This window comes from Natator depressus, chromosome 1 (assembly GCF_965152275.1).
Source record: "Natator depressus isolate rNatDep1 chromosome 1, rNatDep2.hap1, whole genome shotgun sequence".
Classification (NCBI taxonomy): domain Eukaryota; kingdom Metazoa; phylum Chordata; order Testudines; family Cheloniidae; genus Natator; species Natator depressus.
In genome coordinates this window covers 342,885,270-342,904,254 of record NC_134234.1, presented here as the reverse complement: position 1 = coordinate 342,904,254, position 18,985 = coordinate 342,885,270, and the positions used below count along the sequence as shown (strand labels likewise).

Sequence of the window (18,985 nt, the reverse complement as noted above, 5' to 3'; positions counted from 1 at the left end):
ACCGCAGGAGGGGTGAATCATTTGGTGTTTGTTTCCAGGGCAGGAATTACTTTACTGTGAGAGTTACTCAGCTGTTCCCCTTCGTCTCTGCACCGTGTCCTGCTTTGTGGTCAGGATAAGCTGGGTGGGGAGGGAGTTAAGCACAGGTCGGGCCCTGTGTTCTTATAAGTGGAATGACTCAGGCTATTTCTGCAGTGTAATTGTCAGGGGGTCTTGAGCATATTCCTGCCAGCAAACTGTAAAGGGGTCACTATTTTTAGCTCTGCACTTCTAAGCAGAGGATCTGCTGGTGCAGAGGGGGTTGCAGCACATTTCCTCAGTGAGGTGTCCTTCCACCACTGGAGAGAGGAGAAAGTAGTTCTCCTGGCTATCCTTTGTGTGATCCCAAACCCCCATTTAAATGAGCACTGATTACTTGACATTCCTGGAGTTTTCACCCTTATCTCATGAATATCAGGAATCAAGACCATCTCGATTTTTTCCAGAGGGGGGTTCAGCTTCTCAAGCACTTGCGGTACCAAATGGCTTTTGGAGCCCATGAAGTGTCATTCTGCCACGTCGCAACTTGATGATTTGGTGCAAAAGTGATAGTGGGTCGGGATGCGCTGGTGCAACCACAGAGTTTGTCCGTAGGACAAAGTCTATGAAAGGGTTGCCTTCACTCTTGTAGTGTCATAAATTATAGATAGAAGTACCCACCTCCTGCAGTTCATATTGGGTTTTCCTGTAGAAGGAGACTGGTCAAATTTGACACCAAATACAGGTTGGGCATTGTGGGACACCTCTTGGAGGCCATTTACAGTGACCTAACCAAGCGCAGTGTCTACCCTGACACTGCGTTGATCTAACTTTGTCGCAGAACGCTCCATGCCTCTCGTCAAGGTGGCTTTATTTTGTTGGCATAGCAGGAGAGTTAAATCAGCGGGAGGAGTGTTGCAGTATGTCAATCTCCGCTGTTTTGTCGATTGAATGCTGACTGTGTGGTGTAGACAAGGCCCGAGTGACTTGGTTTTAATGTACACTGTAAGTTCCTTAAAGCAGGGATTGTCTCGACCTCTAAGGGCCCAGCCGAGTAGAACCTGGGTCTGTAGGGCTTCAGGTGATGAACACTTCCACCCTGTCACTTGGCAGCCAGGGCATAGCGTGCACTATAAATCATAGGGGAATAAGCAACACAGGACATGCCTCTCACCAAATACCCAGTGGCAGCAGCCCTGCGACCTCTGATTGCTCCAGGCGCATTATTTAGGCACGGAAGGAGTTCCAGAAAGCTGTCTCTGCAGCCTGCCGGTACCTGGCCTGGTGCGAGAACAGACCTCGTGTTCCCTGCTTCAGACTTTGGCTCTAACTCCTGGCTTGACTCCTCTTCTGTGACTAGTCTCCTGATTCCTGACACTGTCTCTGACCACTAGCTTGACTTCTGATGCCTGCTGCAGCCACTAGGCCTGCCCAATTGCGCACGTCCCAGTCGTGACACACTCAGTTTCAGTACCCTGCACAATGGGGGTTCTGATCCACATTTGTATTGTAAGATAAATCATAATTATTTGTATCTATCCCCAGACTTTTGTGGCCCCTTTCGCTACAAAACTCAGCGGCAATAGAAATAACTTCAAAAATAATCCCGAGGAAACATTCCCCGCAGTGCCAGCAATTCCCATTGGCTAGTGCCAGAGAACCTGGGGATGCAATTGACTAGAAATGGGGAAATGCAAAAAAGTAAACAAGTGGCATAAATGGTGTTAAGTCAATTAGATTTTAAAAATGCCGTTATAGCAAACGACAGTGGTGCTGGTAACACACATTCAGTGGGTCTTTGCTTATGTGTGTTGTATTATTTTGTAGCTTAGCAATAATTATGGATCCCCCACTTTAATAGTGTGACATTAAAGTGAACAGAGTATTTTCTAGGCTCAGTCAGAGCTACCTAAACCCACCCACCATGTTTCATCCTCACCCTGGCTGCATTTTTTTCATTTACACTGTGAGCATGATTTGAAACTTGGGCACCGAAGTGAGAGAGGAAGGATGTGCATGTAATTAAGGAACTGGTCTGAGAATCTGGAGATCTGGATTCTTTTCCTGGTTCTTCCACAGACTCTATCCTTGGGGAAAGGCACATTTCTGTCCTTCCATTTCCCGTCTGTAAAATGGGGATAATACTTCCTTACTTCACAGGGGTGTAGTTAAGGTACATTAATTCTTGTGAGGCACTTGGTGGTAGAAAAGCCTATTAATAATAATACCTCGCTCTTCTGTGGCACTTTTCATCCATGGATCTCAAAGTGCTTTATAGAGGAGGTCAGGATCATTATCCATATGTTACAGATTGGGAAACTGAGGCTCAGAATGGGGACCTGACATGCCTAAGGTCACCCCACAGGTCAGGAGCAGAGCTTGGAATAGAACCTAGGGTCTCCTGAGTCTCAGTCCAGGGCTTTCCACTAGGCCAGGCTGTCCTCAATCTAGTTAATTTAGGCATCCAGTTTCCACGTGTTTGCTCAAATGAGTAGATCGGCCCCGAGGTGCCCCTTTGAGAACTCAGGCACTGGAACTGGTAAGTGGGGCTATCTGTCTCTAATTCCTGTTGTCTTCCCTAATAGAACTGTACAGCTACACGGAGGAGCTGGAGTTCACCATCAATAGGAAGTGCTTCGAAGAGGATTTTCAAACTCAAGGTATCCCGGTCCAGACTATTGCATCTCCTGTGGCAAGACGGGTCCTAACCCTGCAAACCTGTCCTTATGAGGAGTCCTTACCTGGGTGAACAGACCTCAGTGGGACTGCCCAGATGGGAGAGGTGGTACTTTGTGCCAATTAAGTTTTGCAGGATCTGGATCCGTATACTGCGCATTCGGTGTCTGGGCTGACTCAGGGTTTGAGGTGGGGTTGTGAGAATTGGGCCTACAAAGTGACTTTCCGTGTGAGCCCAGCTGTAAGGAATCTGTAGAAGTTCATCAGATGTCACAATAACTAAGGCTATGATCTAGTCACAGGTATTTTTAGTAAAGGTCATGGGCAGTAAACAAAAATTCACTGCCCGTGACCTGTCCATGACTTGTACTATTTACCCATAACTAAAACTTGGGCCAGGTCTGCAGGTGCTCTATGGGGTGGGGCAGTCTGGGGGTACAGCAGGGTGCTGTGGGGTGGCTCAGGACCCTCACTGGAGGTGGGGGTGGGTGGCAGCATGCTGCCCGGAACCCCGGCTGCACTGGGGGGGGGGTGGGGAGCGGTGGGGCTGTTAGGCTCCCTACCTGGCTCCGTGTGTCCCTGCAGCTCCTAGAGGGAGGGAAGGCCAGCGGGGGCTCTGTGTGCAGCTCCCGCCAAGCTCCGGCTCTGCAGCTCCCATTGGCCAGGAACCGCAGCCAATGGGAGCTTCGGGGGCAGTGCCTGCAAGCAGGGACAGCGCGCAGAGTCCCCTGGCCCCTCCACCCAGGTTAGGAGTTGCAGGGTCATGCTGGCCACTTCCAGGGAGTCTCCCCTCCCATTTCACGTTGCCACCCTTATTTCTGTGGTGCTGCTGGCGCAGCCCTGCCGTCAGAGCTGGGCACCCGGCCAGCAGCCGCTGCTCTCCTGTCTGCCGTCAGAGCGCAGTGGCAGTATATATACTTGTGGGGCTGGGGCCCCTAACCGACTCCAGACACAAAGAGGGGCCCAATCAAATAAGTTTGGGTATGTCTATACTACGGAATTAGGTCAAATTTATAGAAGTCAGTTTTTTAGAAATCATTTTTATATAGTCGATTGTGTGTTCCCCCACACAAAATGCTCTAAGTGCATTAACTCGGCAGAGTGCTTCCACAATACCGAGGCTAGCGTCGACTTCCGGAGCGCTGCACTATGGGTAGCTATCCCACAGTTCCCGCAGTCTCCGCTGCCCATTGGAATTCTGGGTTGAGATCCCAATGCCTGATGGGGCAAAAAACATTGTCGCGGGTGGTTCTGGGTTTTTGTCGTCAGGTCCTCCCTCCCTCCCTCTGTGAAAGCAACAGCAGACAATTGTTTCGTGCCTTTTTTTTCCTGGTTACCTGTGCAGACGCCATACCACGGCAAGCATGGAGCCCGCTCAGCTCACTGTCACCGTATGTCTCCTGGGGGCTGGCAGATGCGGTATTGCATTGCTACACAGCAGCAGCAACCCATTGCCTTGTGGCAGCAGACGCTGCAATAGGCCTGAAAACCATCCTCCTCATGTCCGAGGTGCTCCCGGCCGCCTTGGTAAGGTCGGTCAGGAGCGCCTGGGCAGATATGGGTGCAGGGACTAAATTAGGAGTGACTCGACCAGGTTATTCTTTAGTCCTGCAGGCAGTCCTATTGCACCATCTTCTGCCGGGCAGGCAGGAGATGAGGATGGGTAGCAGTCCTATTGCACCATCTTCTGCCGGTCAGCCAGGAGATGTGGATGGCTTGCAGTCCTTCTGCACCATCTGCTGCCAGATAAAGATGTAAAAGATAAATGGAGTGGATCAAAACAAGAAGTGAACCAGATTTCTTTGGTATTCATTTGCTCCCCCCTCCCTCCCTCCCTGAAGTCCTGCCTGAAATACCAGAGGGAGGGATAGCTTAGTGTGTTGAGCATTGGCCTGCTAAACCCAGGGTTTTGAGTTCAGTCCTTGAGGGGGCCATTCTGTGTGACAGTTGTTTGTTTCTCCTTGATGTCAAGCCATCCCTTTGTTGATTTTAATTCCCTGTAAGCCAACCCTGTAAGCTATGTCGTCAGTTGCCCCTCCCTTTGTCAGAGCAATGGCAGACAATCGTTCCATGCCTTTTTTCTGTGCAGACGCCATACCATGGCAAGCATGGAGCCCACTCAGATCACTTCAGCAATTAGGAGCACATTAAACACCACGCGCATTATCCAGCAGTATATGCAGCACCAGAACCTGCCAAAGCGAAACCGGGCGAGTAGGCGACGTAAGCGTGGTGACGAGAGTGATGAAGACATGGACACAGACTTCTCTCAAAGCACGGGCCCTGGCAATGCAGGCATCATGGTGCTAATGGGGCAGGTTCATGCCGTGGAACGCCGATTCTGGGCCCGGGAAACAAGCACAGACTGATGGGACCGCATAGTGTTGCAGGTCTGGGACGATTCCCAGTGGCTGCGAAACTTTCGCATGCGTAAGGGCATTTTCATGGAACTTTGTGACTTGCTTTCCCCTGCCCTGAAGCACAAGAATACCAAGATGAGCAGCCTTCACAGTTGAGAAGTGAGTGGCAATAGCGCTGTGGAAGCTTGCAACGCCAGACAGCTACCAGTCAGTTGGGAATCAATTTGGAGTGGGCAAATCTACTGTGGGGGCTGCTGTGATGCAAGTAGCCCACGCAATCAAAGATCTGCTGGTATCAACGGTAGTGACCCTGGGAAATGTGCAAGTCATAGTGGATGGCTTTGCTGCAATGAGATTCCCTAACTGTGGTGGGGCGATAGACGGAACCCATATCCCTATCTTGGCACCAGAGCACCAAGCCGGCGAGTACATAAACCGCAAGGGGTACTTTTCAATAGTGCTGCAAGCTCTGGTGGATCACAAGGGACGTTTCACCAACATCAACGTGGGATGGCCAGGAAAGGTACATGACGCTCGCATCTTCAGGAACTCTGGTTTGTTTCAAAAGCTGCAGGAAGGGACTTTATTCCCAGACCAGAAAATAACCCTTGGGGATGTTGAAATGACTATAGTTATCCTTGGGGACCCAGCCCACCCCTTAATGCCATGGCTCATGAAGCTGTACACAGGCACCCTGGACAGTAGTCAGGAGCTGTTCAACTACAGGCTGAGCAAGTGCAGAATGGTGGTAGAATGTGCATTTGGATGTTTAAAAGCGCGCTGGCGCAGTTTACTGACTCGGTTAGACCTCAGCGAAACCAATATTCCCACTGTTATTACTGCTTGCTGTGTGCTCCACAATATCTGTGAGAGTAAGGGGGAGACGTTTATGGTGGGGTGGGAGGTTGAGACAAATCACCTGGCTGCTGGTTACGTGCAGCCAGACACCAGGACGGTTAGAAGAGCACAGGAGGGCGCGGTGCGCATCAGAGAAGCTTCGAAAACCAGTTTCATGCTACGGTGTGAAAGTTCTGTTTGTTTCTCCTTGATGAAACCTCCAGCCCCTTGCTTCACTCTACTTCCCTGTAAGCTAACCACCCTCCCCATCTCCCTTCAATCACCGCTTGCAGAGGCAATAAAGTCATTGTTGCTTCACATTCATGCATTCTTTATTAATTGATCACACAAATAGGGGGATAACTGCCAAGGTAACCCGGGAGGGGTGGTGGAGGAGGGAAGGACAAGGCCACACAGTACTTTAAAACTTATTGAATTCCAGCCTTCTGTTGCTTGGGCAATCCTCTGGGGTGGAGTGGCTGGGTGGCTGGAGGCCCCCCCGCACCGCGTTCTTGGGCATCTGTGTGAGGAGGCTATGGAACTTGGAGGAGGGCGGTTGGTTACACAGGGGCTGTAGCGGTGGTCTGTGCTCCAGCCGCTTTTCCTGCAGCTCAACCATACGCTGGAGCATATTAGTTTGATCCTCCAGCAGCCTCAGCATTGAATCCTGCCTCCTCTCATCATGCTGCCGCCACCTTTCAGCTTCAGCCCTCTCTTCAGCCTGCCACTTACTCTCCTCAGCCCGCCACCTCTCCTCCCAGTCATTTTGTGCTTTCCTGCACTCTGACATTGTCTGCCTCCACGCATTCATCTGTGCTCTGTCAGTGTGGGAGGACAGCATGAGCTCAGAGAACATTTCATCATGAGTGCGTTTTTTTTCGCCTTCTAATCTTCACTAGCCTCTGGGAAGGAGAAGATCCTGTGATCCTTGAAACACATGCAGCTGGTGGAGGAAAAAAAAAGGGACAGTGGTATTTAAAAAGATACATTTTATAGAACAATGGGTACACTCTTTCACGGTAAACCTTGCTGTTAACATTACATATATAGCAGATGTGCTTTCATTCCAAGGTCACATTTTGCCTCCTCCCTCCCCGTGGCTAACAGCGGGGAACATTTCTGTTCAGCCACAGGCAAACAGCCCAGCAGGAACGGGCACCTCTGAATGTCCCCTTAAGAAAAGCACCCTATTTCAACCAGGTGACCATGAATGTTATCACTCTCCTGAGGATAACAGAGAGATAAAGAACGGATGTTGTTTGAATGCCAGCAAACATACACTGCAATGCTTTGTTCTACAGTGATTCCCGAGTACGTGCTACTGGCCTGGTGTGGTAAAGTGTCCTACCAGGGTGAACGGAATAAGGCTGCCCTCCCCAGAAACCTTTTGCAAAGGCTTTGGGAGTACATCCAGGAAAGCCGCAAATGCCAGGGCAAATTAATCATTAAACATGCTTGCTTTTAAACCATGTATAGTATTTTAAAAGGTACACTCACCAGAGGTCCCTTCTCTGCCTGGCGGGTCCGGGAGGCAGCCTTGGGTGGGTTCAGGGGGTACTGGCTCCAGGTCCAGGGTGAGAAACAGTTCCTGGCTGTCAGGAAAACTGTTTTCTCTGCTTGCTTGCTGTGAGCTATCTACAACTTCTTCATCTTCCTCATCCCCAAAACCTGATTCCGTGTTGCCTCCATCTCCATTGAAGGAGTCAAATAATATGGCTGGGGTAGTGGTGGCCGAACCCCCTAAAATGGCATGCAGCTCATCATAGAAGCGGCATGTTTGGGGCTCTGACCCGGAGCGGCCGTTTGCCTCTCTGGTTTTCTGGTAGGCTTGCATCAGCTCCTTAAGTTTCACGCAGCACTGCTTCGGGTCCCTGTTATGGCCTCTGTCCTTCATGCCCTGGGAGATTTTGACACATGTTTTGGCATTTCGAAAACTGGAACGGAGTTCTGATAGCACGGATTCCTCTCCCCATACAGTGATCAGATCCCGTACCTCCCGTTCGGTCCATGCTGGAGCTCTTTTGCGATTCTGGGACTCCATCATGGTCACCTCTGCTGATGAGCTCTGCACTCACCTGCAGCTTGCCACGCTGGCCAAACAGGAAATTGAAATTCAAAAGTTCGCGGGCCTTTTCCTGTCTACCTGGCCAGTGCATCTGAGTTGAGAGCGCTGTCCAGAGCGGTCACAATGGAGCACTCTGGGATAGCTCCCGGAGGCCAATACCGTCTAATTGCGTCCACACTACCCCAAATTCAACCCAGCAAGGCCGATTTCAGCGCTAATCCCCTTGTCGGGGGTGGAGTAAGGAAATCGATTTTAAGAGCCATATAAGTCGGGGAAAAAAGGGCTTCGTCATGTGGACGGGTGCTAGGTTAAATCGATTTAATGCTGCTAAATTCTACCTCAACTCCTAGTGTAGACCAGGGCTTAGAGAACTACTGCACTAAAGATTGCGAGGGGCTCAGGTGCTCTGGTAATGGGGGGATATAAATACAAAAGGTTGTAACAGAGCAGACGAAACAAAGAGAAGTGTGCGCTGCTGTCATAAATATAAAGGGAAGGGTAAACCCCTTTAAAATCCCTCCTGGCCAGAGGAAAACTCCTCTCACCTGTAAAGGGTTAAGAAGCTAAAGGTAACCTCGCTGGCACCTGACCAAAATGACCAATGAAGAGACAAGATACTTTCAAAAGCTGGGAGGAGGGAGAGAAACAAAGGGTCTGTGGTTCTGTCTTTATGCTGCTTTTGCCGGGGATAGACCAGGAATGGAGTCTTAGAACTTTTAGTAAGTAATCTAGCTAGGTACGTGTTAGATTATGATTTCTTTAAATGGCTGAGAAAAGAATTGTGCTGAGTAGAATAACTATTTCTGTCTGTGTATCTTTTTTGTAACTTAAGTTTTTGCCTAGAGGGATTCTCTATGTTTTGAATCTAATTACCCTGTAAGGTATCTACTATCCTGATTTTACAGAGGGGATTTCTTTACTTCTATTTACTCCTATTTCTATTAAAAGTCTTCTTGTAAGAAAACTGAATGCTTTTTCATTGTTCTCAGATCCAAGGGTTTGGGTCTGTGGTCACCTATGCAAATTGGTGAGGCTTTTTATCCAACATTTCCCAGGAAAGGGGAGGGTGCAAGTGTTGGGAGCATTGTTCATTGTTCTTAAGATCCAAGGGTCTGGGTCTGTAGTCCCCTAGGCAAATTGGTGAGGCTTTTTACCAAACCTTGTCCAGGAAGTGGGGTGCAAGGTTTTGGGAAGTATTTGGGGGGAAAGACGTTTCCAAACAGCTCTTCCCCAGTAACCAGTATTTGTTTGGTGGTGGTAGCGGCCAATCCAAGGACAAAGGGTGGAATATTTTGTACGTTGGGGAACTTTTTGACCTAAGCTAGTAAAGATAAGCTTAGGAGGTTTTCATGCAGGTCCCCACATCTGTACCCTAGCGTTCAGAGTGGGGGAGGAAACTTGACAGCTGCTCTCGTCCGTGAGGAGCGTTCCAGCATCTTTGCCTCTACAGAAGATCCCAGCGTCTCTAAGGATCCCCTCGTTCGTCAGACATGAATTCTCACCGCTCCCCCACCAACATGGGTCTGTATCGTCCCCGTTTCGCAGAGCTGGGGGACAGATGCACAGAGCTAGCGAGCGAATTGCCCGCGGTTACACAATGAGTCAGGGGCAGTCGGGAACAGAAGCCTGACGCACATCACTAGCGCTTTCCCACTGGCTAGTGATTGAGAGCCTGCTAATGCCTGAAACCCCAGAACTGCTGCTGCCTGCAGAGGGTTTGTCCGGGGCTGCTTTTAGATGATGCTGACGGGTTCTGTGACATACGCGTGTGCTTTGCAGCTGACGATCCTGCAGCTTTGGGTCCCCTACATGACGAGTGAAGCGAGGGATCACGAGAGCAATGGCTGACTCGGCCTGGCTGGACTATTTCCCAGTGTCCCATGAGTTGGCTGTGTCCAACAGGAACAATATGTAGGGTGGCCGCTGCCCCATCCCCAGAACACCGGACATGCCTGTACTTCTGGGAGCGGTGTGGGCCTGTCCGTGCTAGCATGACCTCACACACACGCTGTGCATAAGGTGGTGCTGCCCAGAGGCAGCCATTTTGAAGAGCATGCCGTTCCGTCAGCAGGTGAGGTCATGCCGGCGGGGAGGTGGAGTGGTGGGAACTTCAAAATGGTGTCCCTTATTCATGATACCAGACAAAACCACGTCTGGTTTAGTCTCTGTACTGGACAGGGGACAAAAGAGGACTGGCTGGCTTAAAACCAGACAAGTGGCCTCCCTGACAATGTCATCCATATGAAGGAGGGTGCTGAAAACTGGTCCAGTGCCCAGAAAAGTCTGTGTACGTCTCCAGCTTGCCAGTGATACTGGACACTATTCCACTTGGCTTCCTTCCGTCTGCTTTGACACCCATCCCTGTAGTATCTGAAAGAGGCTGGAACAGGATCCCTGAAGGAAAAGGGACCAGACCACTGCGGGGCCAAGATCCTGGCTCATTCTCATCTCTTGTTTCCAGTGCAGGGCAAGAGATGGCTGGAGCTGGACCTGGCTCAGCAGAAGGCCTATGTGATGCGGTTGCTGGACGGGCTGGAGGTGGTCAACAGGGACAAGAGGCTGAAAGCAGCACGAGCTGTCCTTTATTTGGCACAAGGTAACTGCCTGCGCCCAGCAGACGGCGCCGTGCCAGGTGGCATTTGCGCTGTGGGTTTACTCGGAAAGGTTGGTTGCATGGTGGGTGCTCCTAAGGCGAGGAGGAATTGGTTGCTCCCCGTGCTCGATGGGTTGACTCTCGAAGCCCTGCGTTGTCTAAGGGCTTGTTAAACGAACACTTAGTTCTCGTCAAGCTGGGGTGAAAATCTGCCTGGTGCTTGCCTGCCACGCGCTGTGTCTGTGTGGACCCGGCTACTGGATGCTAAAAGTTCCTAGGTGTGCTTTGATCTGTCCCACTTTGAGATGGGAATAGATCAAAGTACACCAGGAAACTGTGAGTGCATGACAGCAGGGGCCACGCAGACACTTTAGTGTGTGGCCGGCTAACACAGGGTAGATTTCACCCCAGCTGGACGCAAATAGCATCTTCATTTACACAAGCGCTTACGGTATTTCTGCATTGCCTGTCACCGTGGTATGCTAGTGCCCGCCGAAGGCTGTTGTGCATCCAGAGGCAGTGCTAATGTCATAGTTAAGAAATAAATCTCAGGAGACTGAATGGTTCATGGGATTGGGAATAGAAATTGAAGACTTTAATCTCTAGATCTGGATGCTGCCAGGTACTTGGCACCTAGGTTCTGCAGCAATTGGGCATTAGAAATGCCTAGTGTGGAGGTTGCTGGAATAAATCCAGTCCAGGTCAGCAGGGACTAAGTTATCACCTGCAGGCTGCTTGGTCTGCTTGAAAAGAGTCCCATAGGAGACCCTTTATGATCTCAATTTACAGCAGGGTCCCTCAGTGCCCAGCTGGGTGGTTCCTCACTAAGCATCTCCCTTTCCCCCACACTTGGCTTCTCTTCCCCCCCCCCCCCTTCCTTCCGGTGTTTCCTTCTGTTCTTCCTTCTCCTTTTTCATGTTGTGCAGGTCAGCCAGGGGGTAATTGGATATTGTCAGGCTGATCTTCAGCACTATGAGACCCTCACTTTCTGAGTTAATTTCTCTTCCCCTCCTCCCAAATCATGACCAACCTTACATGAAATGGAAACTGGAAGTGTTTACCCTTCATCATTTGCCCCTGTTGAGGGAGGTTTCTTTGACTGGGCGTTGGCTCTTCCTGCACGTGGATGTATTGTTGTGCGGTTATTTAATATCAGCCGTCTTGTGAGGGTGGACGGGTGGAATTAGGGGTTGGTTCTCGGTGCAGTTCCTCCTGGATTGTTGTCTAGCACCAAATCCAGGGAATTGATTTAATGCATTATACCCAGATGATTCTGGCAAGCAACCCACACCCCCTGCTGCAGAGAAAGGCGAAACCGCCCCCCACGGCCAATCTGACTTGGGGGAAATTCCCTCCCCACCCCACATATGGTGATCAGTTGGACTCTGAGCATGTTGGCTGCAGAATTGGAGAGAAACCAGTGGTTGAATGGGAAGCTGAGCCCAAACTCCCCTCACTCCGATAAGTGGTCCCTCCATATCACGATGGAGGAAGCTTGCATGGTTGCTGCTCCTGTTCCCCGTACTCCAGTCCTGCCAGCCTGGTACCTTTCACCAACACTAACTTCACCTTAAAGCTGCCTCTCTTCCCACGGTTTGCTCCATCGGCCTCTCTGTTCTCCCAGGTGTATTTGGCGAGTGTGACTTGGAAGCGGAGGTCCGGCATTGGTCTCGGCACAATAACTTCCTGCTGTACCAGATGGGGACTTTCTCAGCCTTCCTGGAGCTACTGAACATGGAGATAGAGTGAGAGGGTTTAGCAATCTCTGGTCTGCTCTCATCTTTATAACACATACGTCTGTGGGATGCCCCCATTTGGTTTTGGCTACTTGCTAGTGGAGTGGGGGGGAGGGTTGAACAAAGGTGGTCTAATCACCAGAGCAGTTAACTCTGAGAGCGAGATGGCTTAATGTAGAAAGGACCATTTAGTGTAGATGGTTTAGTGTAGAAAGACCCAAGGAGGTTGTGGAATCTCCGTCATTGGCAGGTTTTAAGAACAAGTTAGACAAACACCTGTCAGGAATGGTCTAGTTATTACATAGTCCTGCCTTGGGTGCAGGGGACTGGACTAGATGACCTACTGTAGTCCCTTCCAGTCCTACACTTCTGTGAGTCTTTGGCTATTCATAGTGTAAATGGGCCCTAGATGTGGCCTTGTCTGGTCTGAGTGGTGGAGTCTCTCACCATCCTGAGCAGCAACTGACTGACTGGAGATTTGACCACGAACTCCTGTTGTCCTCTTTCTTCATTGCAGCAACAGCCAGGCTTGCAGCAGTGCCCTGAGGAAACCAGCCATCTCCTTAGCGGATAGCACAGAGCTCAGGTAACCTGTCTTTTCACCCCGTGTCCTCCATTCTAGAACCTGTCCGCCCGCCCTTGAGTGGGACGTGAGCTGTCAGGTCAGCGGGCTCCCAGTCCGTCTGTCCGCTGCCTTGGCCAAAGTGCCAGGGAAATCCCCAGGCTTATTCTTTAGGCATCAGAGCTCTTCAGGCTAAGTTCAGCGAGGGTGTCTGGTGGCCCCGTCGCAGTTGCCCTGCAGAGAGAGGCGAGTGCCTTCAGCTCTCTGGGCCAGCAGAGTCTGGCATTGCTACTGCAGCTGCACATTCAGCTCCTGGGAGGAAAGGGGATGAAACCTCAAGTCGTCTTATGGCCCCTACTTCCTCTTTGGCCTTGAAGGGGCATTGATGGACTCCCCAGAAGATTGCAGCAAGTCCTTTGCTGTGGGGAAGGTTGCCTGGATATGTTGTAGCTGAAGGAATATGTGGGGAGAGATGATCAAACTGAGGGGGGTCAGGAACAGGTGGGTAAACCCATAATCCAAGGGGGAAGCAGTATCTCAGATGAGAAAATGCAGTTTATTTTAGTCGTCCTTTCTGTCACCTTGCTGGCCCCATGGGATCAGTCCAGGGCATCACCCTAACGCGGCGGGTCCCACAAGCATCCGCTGGTTGCACCCCGAGCAATTGCAATGCGGTGCGATGGAAGGTCCAGCCTTTGAGACCTGCAGTCTCTGATTCTGGCGCAGAGGGCAGATTGTGGAACAGTCTGGATGGTAATGTAGGGCCAGCATGCTCTACTGCTGCCTGGCTGTTAGGGCAGAGCGAAGGTCACTGGATTGTTCCAGGAAAATCCCGGACCCCCTTCCTTCCAGACTTTCTCCTCCTCTTGGACCGGCCTTAGTAGTGGAAGGGGCAGGCTGGCCTCCTGACCACACCTGGGAGAGAGGAGTAATTGGGAGCTGGGGAATGGAGAGGCTGGGATCCCCCGCAAATCCTACGGGGGGGGGGGGGGTGACCTGTAGTGGAAATGGACTGTGGGTAGTTGTGTGACCTGCCTGTCGTGATGCCTTCTCTCCAGGGTGCTGCTGAGTGTCATGTACCTGATGGTGGAGAACATCCGTGTGGAGGCGGAGGCCGACCCGCCCGAGTGGAAGAGCTCCCGGGAGACCTTCAGGACAGAGCTGAGTGAGTAGCTGGCCACCCTCCAAAGCTCCATTTCTCTCTCACATGCAACCGTGTCTGGGGGGGGGGTGCAGGTCACTCCACTGTCCCGTGCTGTGACGGCCTCTGAGTGGTAGCTGTAAAACCAGAGGGAACAAACCACTATCAAATGTAAAGGGATCCCCCTTATTCCACCAGCCCAAGGTCAAGCCAAGTTTGGGCTAAGACTGTGGAGACTTTAGTGATGGATGGGGGGGGATTGTTGGGGGCTGGTTGCTGTTGGCACCATCAGCGAATACAATGTCCCTGACAAGGCCTGCATGCCGTGCTAATAAACTCATTCCAACGGCGAGAGCATGGGGAGCGGGGGAGATTCTCTTTATTCTAAGCTTGTTTCGTTTCGGTCCCATCCCTCACAGGTTTTCCTGTGCACAGTGAAGAACCATTTGCTCTGTTGCTCTTCACCATGGTGGCCAAGTTCTGCAGTGGGCATGCTCCGCACTTCCCCATGAAGAAGATCCTGCTCCTGCTGTGGAAGGTGCTTCTGGTGGGTGCAATTCTTTTGCTTTTCAAGAATCTCCTGAATCGGGGAGGGAGTTATATATTGGGAGGCTGCCACCTGACCTCCCTTTGCTAATTAACTCAGCCTTGTAGAGGTCCCAGCATCAAAGTCTCCTCGTCACTTAAAACACATTTAATGCTAGATTGAAAAAGGCACTAGACAATATACAAGAGGGAGCAATCTGCACTGGTCCAAGGGGATCTCCTGGGTTGAGTTACTTTCACCACCAGCTTCTGTAACACAGAAACTTCTGAGCAAGAATGATCTGTGTATGCCTAGCATACAACCGCCCCATGAGCAACAGACTGTGTTGGGAGTTTATAAAGTATAAAGCTCTCCAGGGTTACTGGATGAAGGGATGTGCCAGATGTGACATTTGGAGATTAGCAAAGCATTTGTCATAGCATCTCAGGAAATCTTACTTGAGAAATGAGTTCAGGTTGGCTTGGGGACAAAGAGCATAATTTGGAATGCAAACTGGTTGAAGAATCATACATGCAAGATTTTTGTGAGAGTTAAATATGGGCTGGAAAAGATAGGAGTGGGGTACTGCAGGGGTTCCTGTTAGGTCCGGGCTCATTAAATACCATCCATAAATATCTGGAAGAGGGAGTAAGTGACATGTTACCCGAAAGGATGTGGAGATGCTGGGGAGGCGGGAGGCAATACAGCATATAGAAATCTGGATGAGAAATAACATCATGGAATGGAATGTGGAAAAATGTCCGTGGGAAAGTAGTTTGGAAACACCCATAATTAAATGAGAGGAAAATGCCTGCCTGGGAAGCAGAAATGCTCATATTTTATTTTATAGGCCCAGACGGGACCGTTCAGATCAGCTAGTCTGGGTTGCATGACGCTGGCTAGGGTTTCCTCGAGGGTGTTGAAAGATCCCTGGGGATGGTAGTGGGCAGCAGATTAGGCGTGGGTTTGTAGCTTGATAGGGAAACGAGAGAGGCCCCGCTGCGAGTTTTGGCTTTGGAGCCAGGAGGGAATAGCCCTCATCTTGCACGGCTGCACCTGGATTATCTTCCTAGGAGAGAGAAGATCTAGTTTTGCCCAGCGACAGTTAAGGGTGGGCACAAGCCTCCCTTTGCAGGGTGCAAACCCCAAAGAGAGAGGAGGATTATTAGGGTAGCACAAGAGGAGCTGATGCTACGTCTCCTCTGCGAGCTAGGGGTGTGATTCCCCTGCGTTTGCGCACACCCTGGCGGTGGGTCTCCTTACGCCAGAGCAGGTGTAAATAGCAGTGTCGCTGCGCTAGCGTGGGAAGCGGCTGCAGAGGCAAGGCTGAGCTGTGCGGAGTACATCCCTGCTGGTTTCCGGGGGGTGAGGCACGGCTCATTTTCCCTTCTTTCTCTTTTACACCTGGCCTGGTGGCCCGCAGTTCACCCTGGGGGGATTTGAAGCCCTCCAGGCCATGAAAATGAGGAAGCGGGAGGAGCTGGGCCTGCCGCCTCTCCCGGAGGACAGCATCCAGGTCATGCGCCGCATGCGGGCTGCGTCGCCTCCCACCTACACCATCGAACTCCTGGACCAGCAGCCGTCGAAACGCGGGCACCGGAGCAGGCGGGTGAGAGCTAGTGAGAGCAGAGGCTGCTGGGATGTAGCTCGCGGCGTGGCATTCCTCCAGAAGGGATCTTCCATCCAACAGGAGAGGCTGCGTTCAGTAGTGCCCTTCTCTTTGCCCGGTTTGCAGCGGTGGGGGTGTTCACCGGTCACGTCCTGGAGATGGCATGCTTGCTTTCCTATTAAGAAAGCAAGAGTGCATCCCAGTCGTCTAATCCCCAGCTAAGAGGAGCAAAGTACGACGTACTGAACTACTGACCGCAAACCAGGGCTCTCCTCTAGTTCAGCTGGTTGAGCTGATGCATTATGCTTAGCAGTTCCAAAGTTTGCAGAAACAAATTGGAGTCAAAGGGGGCAGGATACCTTCCGCCACTTCCTCTGGGGCGGGCAGAAAATCCAGCAGCCAGGGGCTCCATTTTGAAGGTAGGGAGGATGTGCTTCATCCAGGCTGAGATGCCAAATAAAGAGACAAGGCCAAATGATGGAAGTCCTTGCTCAGGAGAAACTTCAGTATTCAGCCCACGCAGCTTCCTGACCCCCTAGAGAAGTGGAGCCTGAGGGTTTGTAAAATCCTTCCTCCTCCCCACTGATTTCTCCTCTGTTTCCACATGTGACAGCCCCTGGTGAAGCAAGACAGCCTGGACATGTATAACGAGAGGGACCCTTTCAAGAACGATGAGGCTGGAGTGGATGAAGAGGAAAATGACGATGTAGACAGCGGGATTGAGGGGGAGCTGGACCTGATGGAGCGGGAAGCGATCATCCAGGCTGTGCCAGCTCAGCACCTGCCCATCGAGCGGGTGTCTTTCCCCAAAGGGCTTCCATGGGCACCCAAAGTCAGGTATAACCCTCTCATTTCATTGTCATCCACCCCTGCCCCAACTCCCCTTAAGTTGCAATGAATTACTGGTGGAATGTTTGCCTGCTACTTGTTGGACTGAAAAGACTTCACTGTTTTCCCTACTTGGCTTTTCTCATACCACCTTTGGCTGGGATCTCCCAAGACTTTACAAGCCAAGTAAGGTCAAATCAGGTCCATGGCGGGGGGACGCTGGCCACCATGGAAATCCCAAGTGTTGCAGGAAGTAGGGTTGGTTCTTCTGTTGTACTCCATGTGCAAGACCCCTTGGCTTGCTCCTTCTTACAGATGGGGGATGAAGGTCAGTGTTACTAGCCAGTATTGGTAGTCCAGAGCTGGGTACATCCCCAGTTGTGGCCTTAGGGAATTAGTCTTGACAGCTGTTTAATGAAATCATCTCTTGTCAGTTACGCAGTGAGTCTTTTACCTGCCTGGATGGTGAGCGTCCTCCAATGGCTTCACTGTGATCTGGGAGCTCAGAGAACCTCAGTTGTAGGTCTGGGGTGCGGGGCATGCCTCTTTCTAGAGCTGATACTGATCCATGAGTTGTGTTCTGCGTAGTGGCTGAGATCCTGGCCCGACTGAAGTCAATGCGAGATTGGCCATTGACTTCAGTAGAGCCAGGATTTGACCTGGACTTTAAAATGCAGGAGCCCACGTAATTCTCTGGTTTGGGAGCAGTGCAAGGGTTAAAGCTGATCAGCTGGGATAAATGAAGCTGCTGCCAGACCTGTTCACTGCCCTGCTCGTTAAAATGGGCAGGACCCTGTTTCCCATGGGGCTCTGATGTCTCTATCTCTGCATATGCAATACTGCGGGGCCCCACGGTTATTCTCTCACCCTGCAAGTTAAGTGACTTTTGGTTTGGTTGCAAATTCCCCATAGAATATGGAATTCAGCTGGGTTCGTTTTGCCTCTCACAGCTTCACCTGGTAATACAAATTCTACTGATGGTGTTAAGCTACCAGTTCTAGGGAAGGAAGCACAAGGCAAAACAGCACCAACTGGCTCTTCGACACCTCTAGGGCCAATGGGGTGGACTGCAGATGGCCCTTGATGACTTGCAGAGAGCAGAGTGGTCGGATAAGAAGGGGCTGGTTTTACAGAGTCGCTTTCTCAACTATACCCACATGTTAAATGGCTCTAGAGGTTTAGAATAAATCCCGATCATCTTGTTTATATTGCAGCCGTTTGCCAGGTGGCAGTAACGACTCCACTAAGCAATACTCCACGGTTGGATATTACATGCAGGGGGTCTGGTATTCGGTGTCCAAGCAAACTTGGTACTGACAGGACATGTGTGTTTTCCCCTCTCTCCCTGGTTGTTTCTCCTGCCACTCTATCAGACAGAAGGACATTGAGCATTTCCTGGAGGCAAGCAGGAACAAATTCATTGGATTCACCCTCGGACAGTGAGTATTGGGCATCTGGGAGAATAGAGTTGGTTTGGCTTTTGCCAGCAAAGTCTGTCCCCTGATCTCCTGTTATTGCCACGTTTGATTGCTGCTGGGAGGTGTTAGCCCTCGGCTTTCTTGAGGAGGCTGGCACCCTGAAGGCTTAGGAGGCTGCTTGGCCATTCTCAGTCTGTATCAGAACCACTTTGCAATGTAAAACCATGTTCTAACGGACAGTGCTTGCTCCAAAGAGCTTACGGTCTAATGAAAAACAGAGCAAGTGTGGAGAACCAGACGCTTCGTGCAAGCAAGGGGTCAGGGTCATAGCTGGCCCGAGTCGTCTTATTCCACAGGTCTGATTGATTCCGTTATAAATTTGCCTTTTGATGGGAGGGGGAGGAGAGTAAGGAGATGGGAGCATAGGGAGTGGGAGGGGCAGTGGGAGTTGTGGCTGGTGCAGATTCCTTAGTCCAGAAAAATCCCTGCGTACGTTGTGGCATCAGTGTGGGCAGGGGCTGGAAGCTGCTGGTGTGGCAGCAGAAGGGCCGCCAGGAGAGAAGCTTTTCACAGGCCACCTTGGAAACTCCCACAGCTGATTCTGGCTGCGTTAGCT

The 18,985-nt window shown here is 51.0% G+C and overlaps 1 protein-coding gene across 1 annotated transcript in view; it reads left to right on the top strand.

The window, feature by feature from the left end:
- STRIP2 (striatin interacting protein 2) overlaps positions 1-18,985 on the top strand; it is a 68,110-nt gene that overhangs the window by 15,933 nt on the left and 33,192 nt on the right. The window contains exons 3-11 of the mRNA XM_074942739.1: positions 2,604-2,678; positions 10,418-10,552; positions 12,174-12,294; positions 12,803-12,871; positions 13,906-14,012; positions 14,408-14,535; positions 15,938-16,123; positions 16,737-16,960; positions 18,325-18,390. Coding sequence (XP_074798840.1) covers positions 2,604-2,678; positions 10,418-10,552; positions 12,174-12,294; positions 12,803-12,871; positions 13,906-14,012; positions 14,408-14,535; positions 15,938-16,123; positions 16,737-16,960; positions 18,325-18,390 — 1,111 coding nt within the window. The remainder of the gene's footprint in view (positions 1-2,603; positions 2,679-10,417; positions 10,553-12,173; positions 12,295-12,802; positions 12,872-13,905; positions 14,013-14,407; positions 14,536-15,937; positions 16,124-16,736; positions 16,961-18,324; positions 18,391-18,985) is intronic.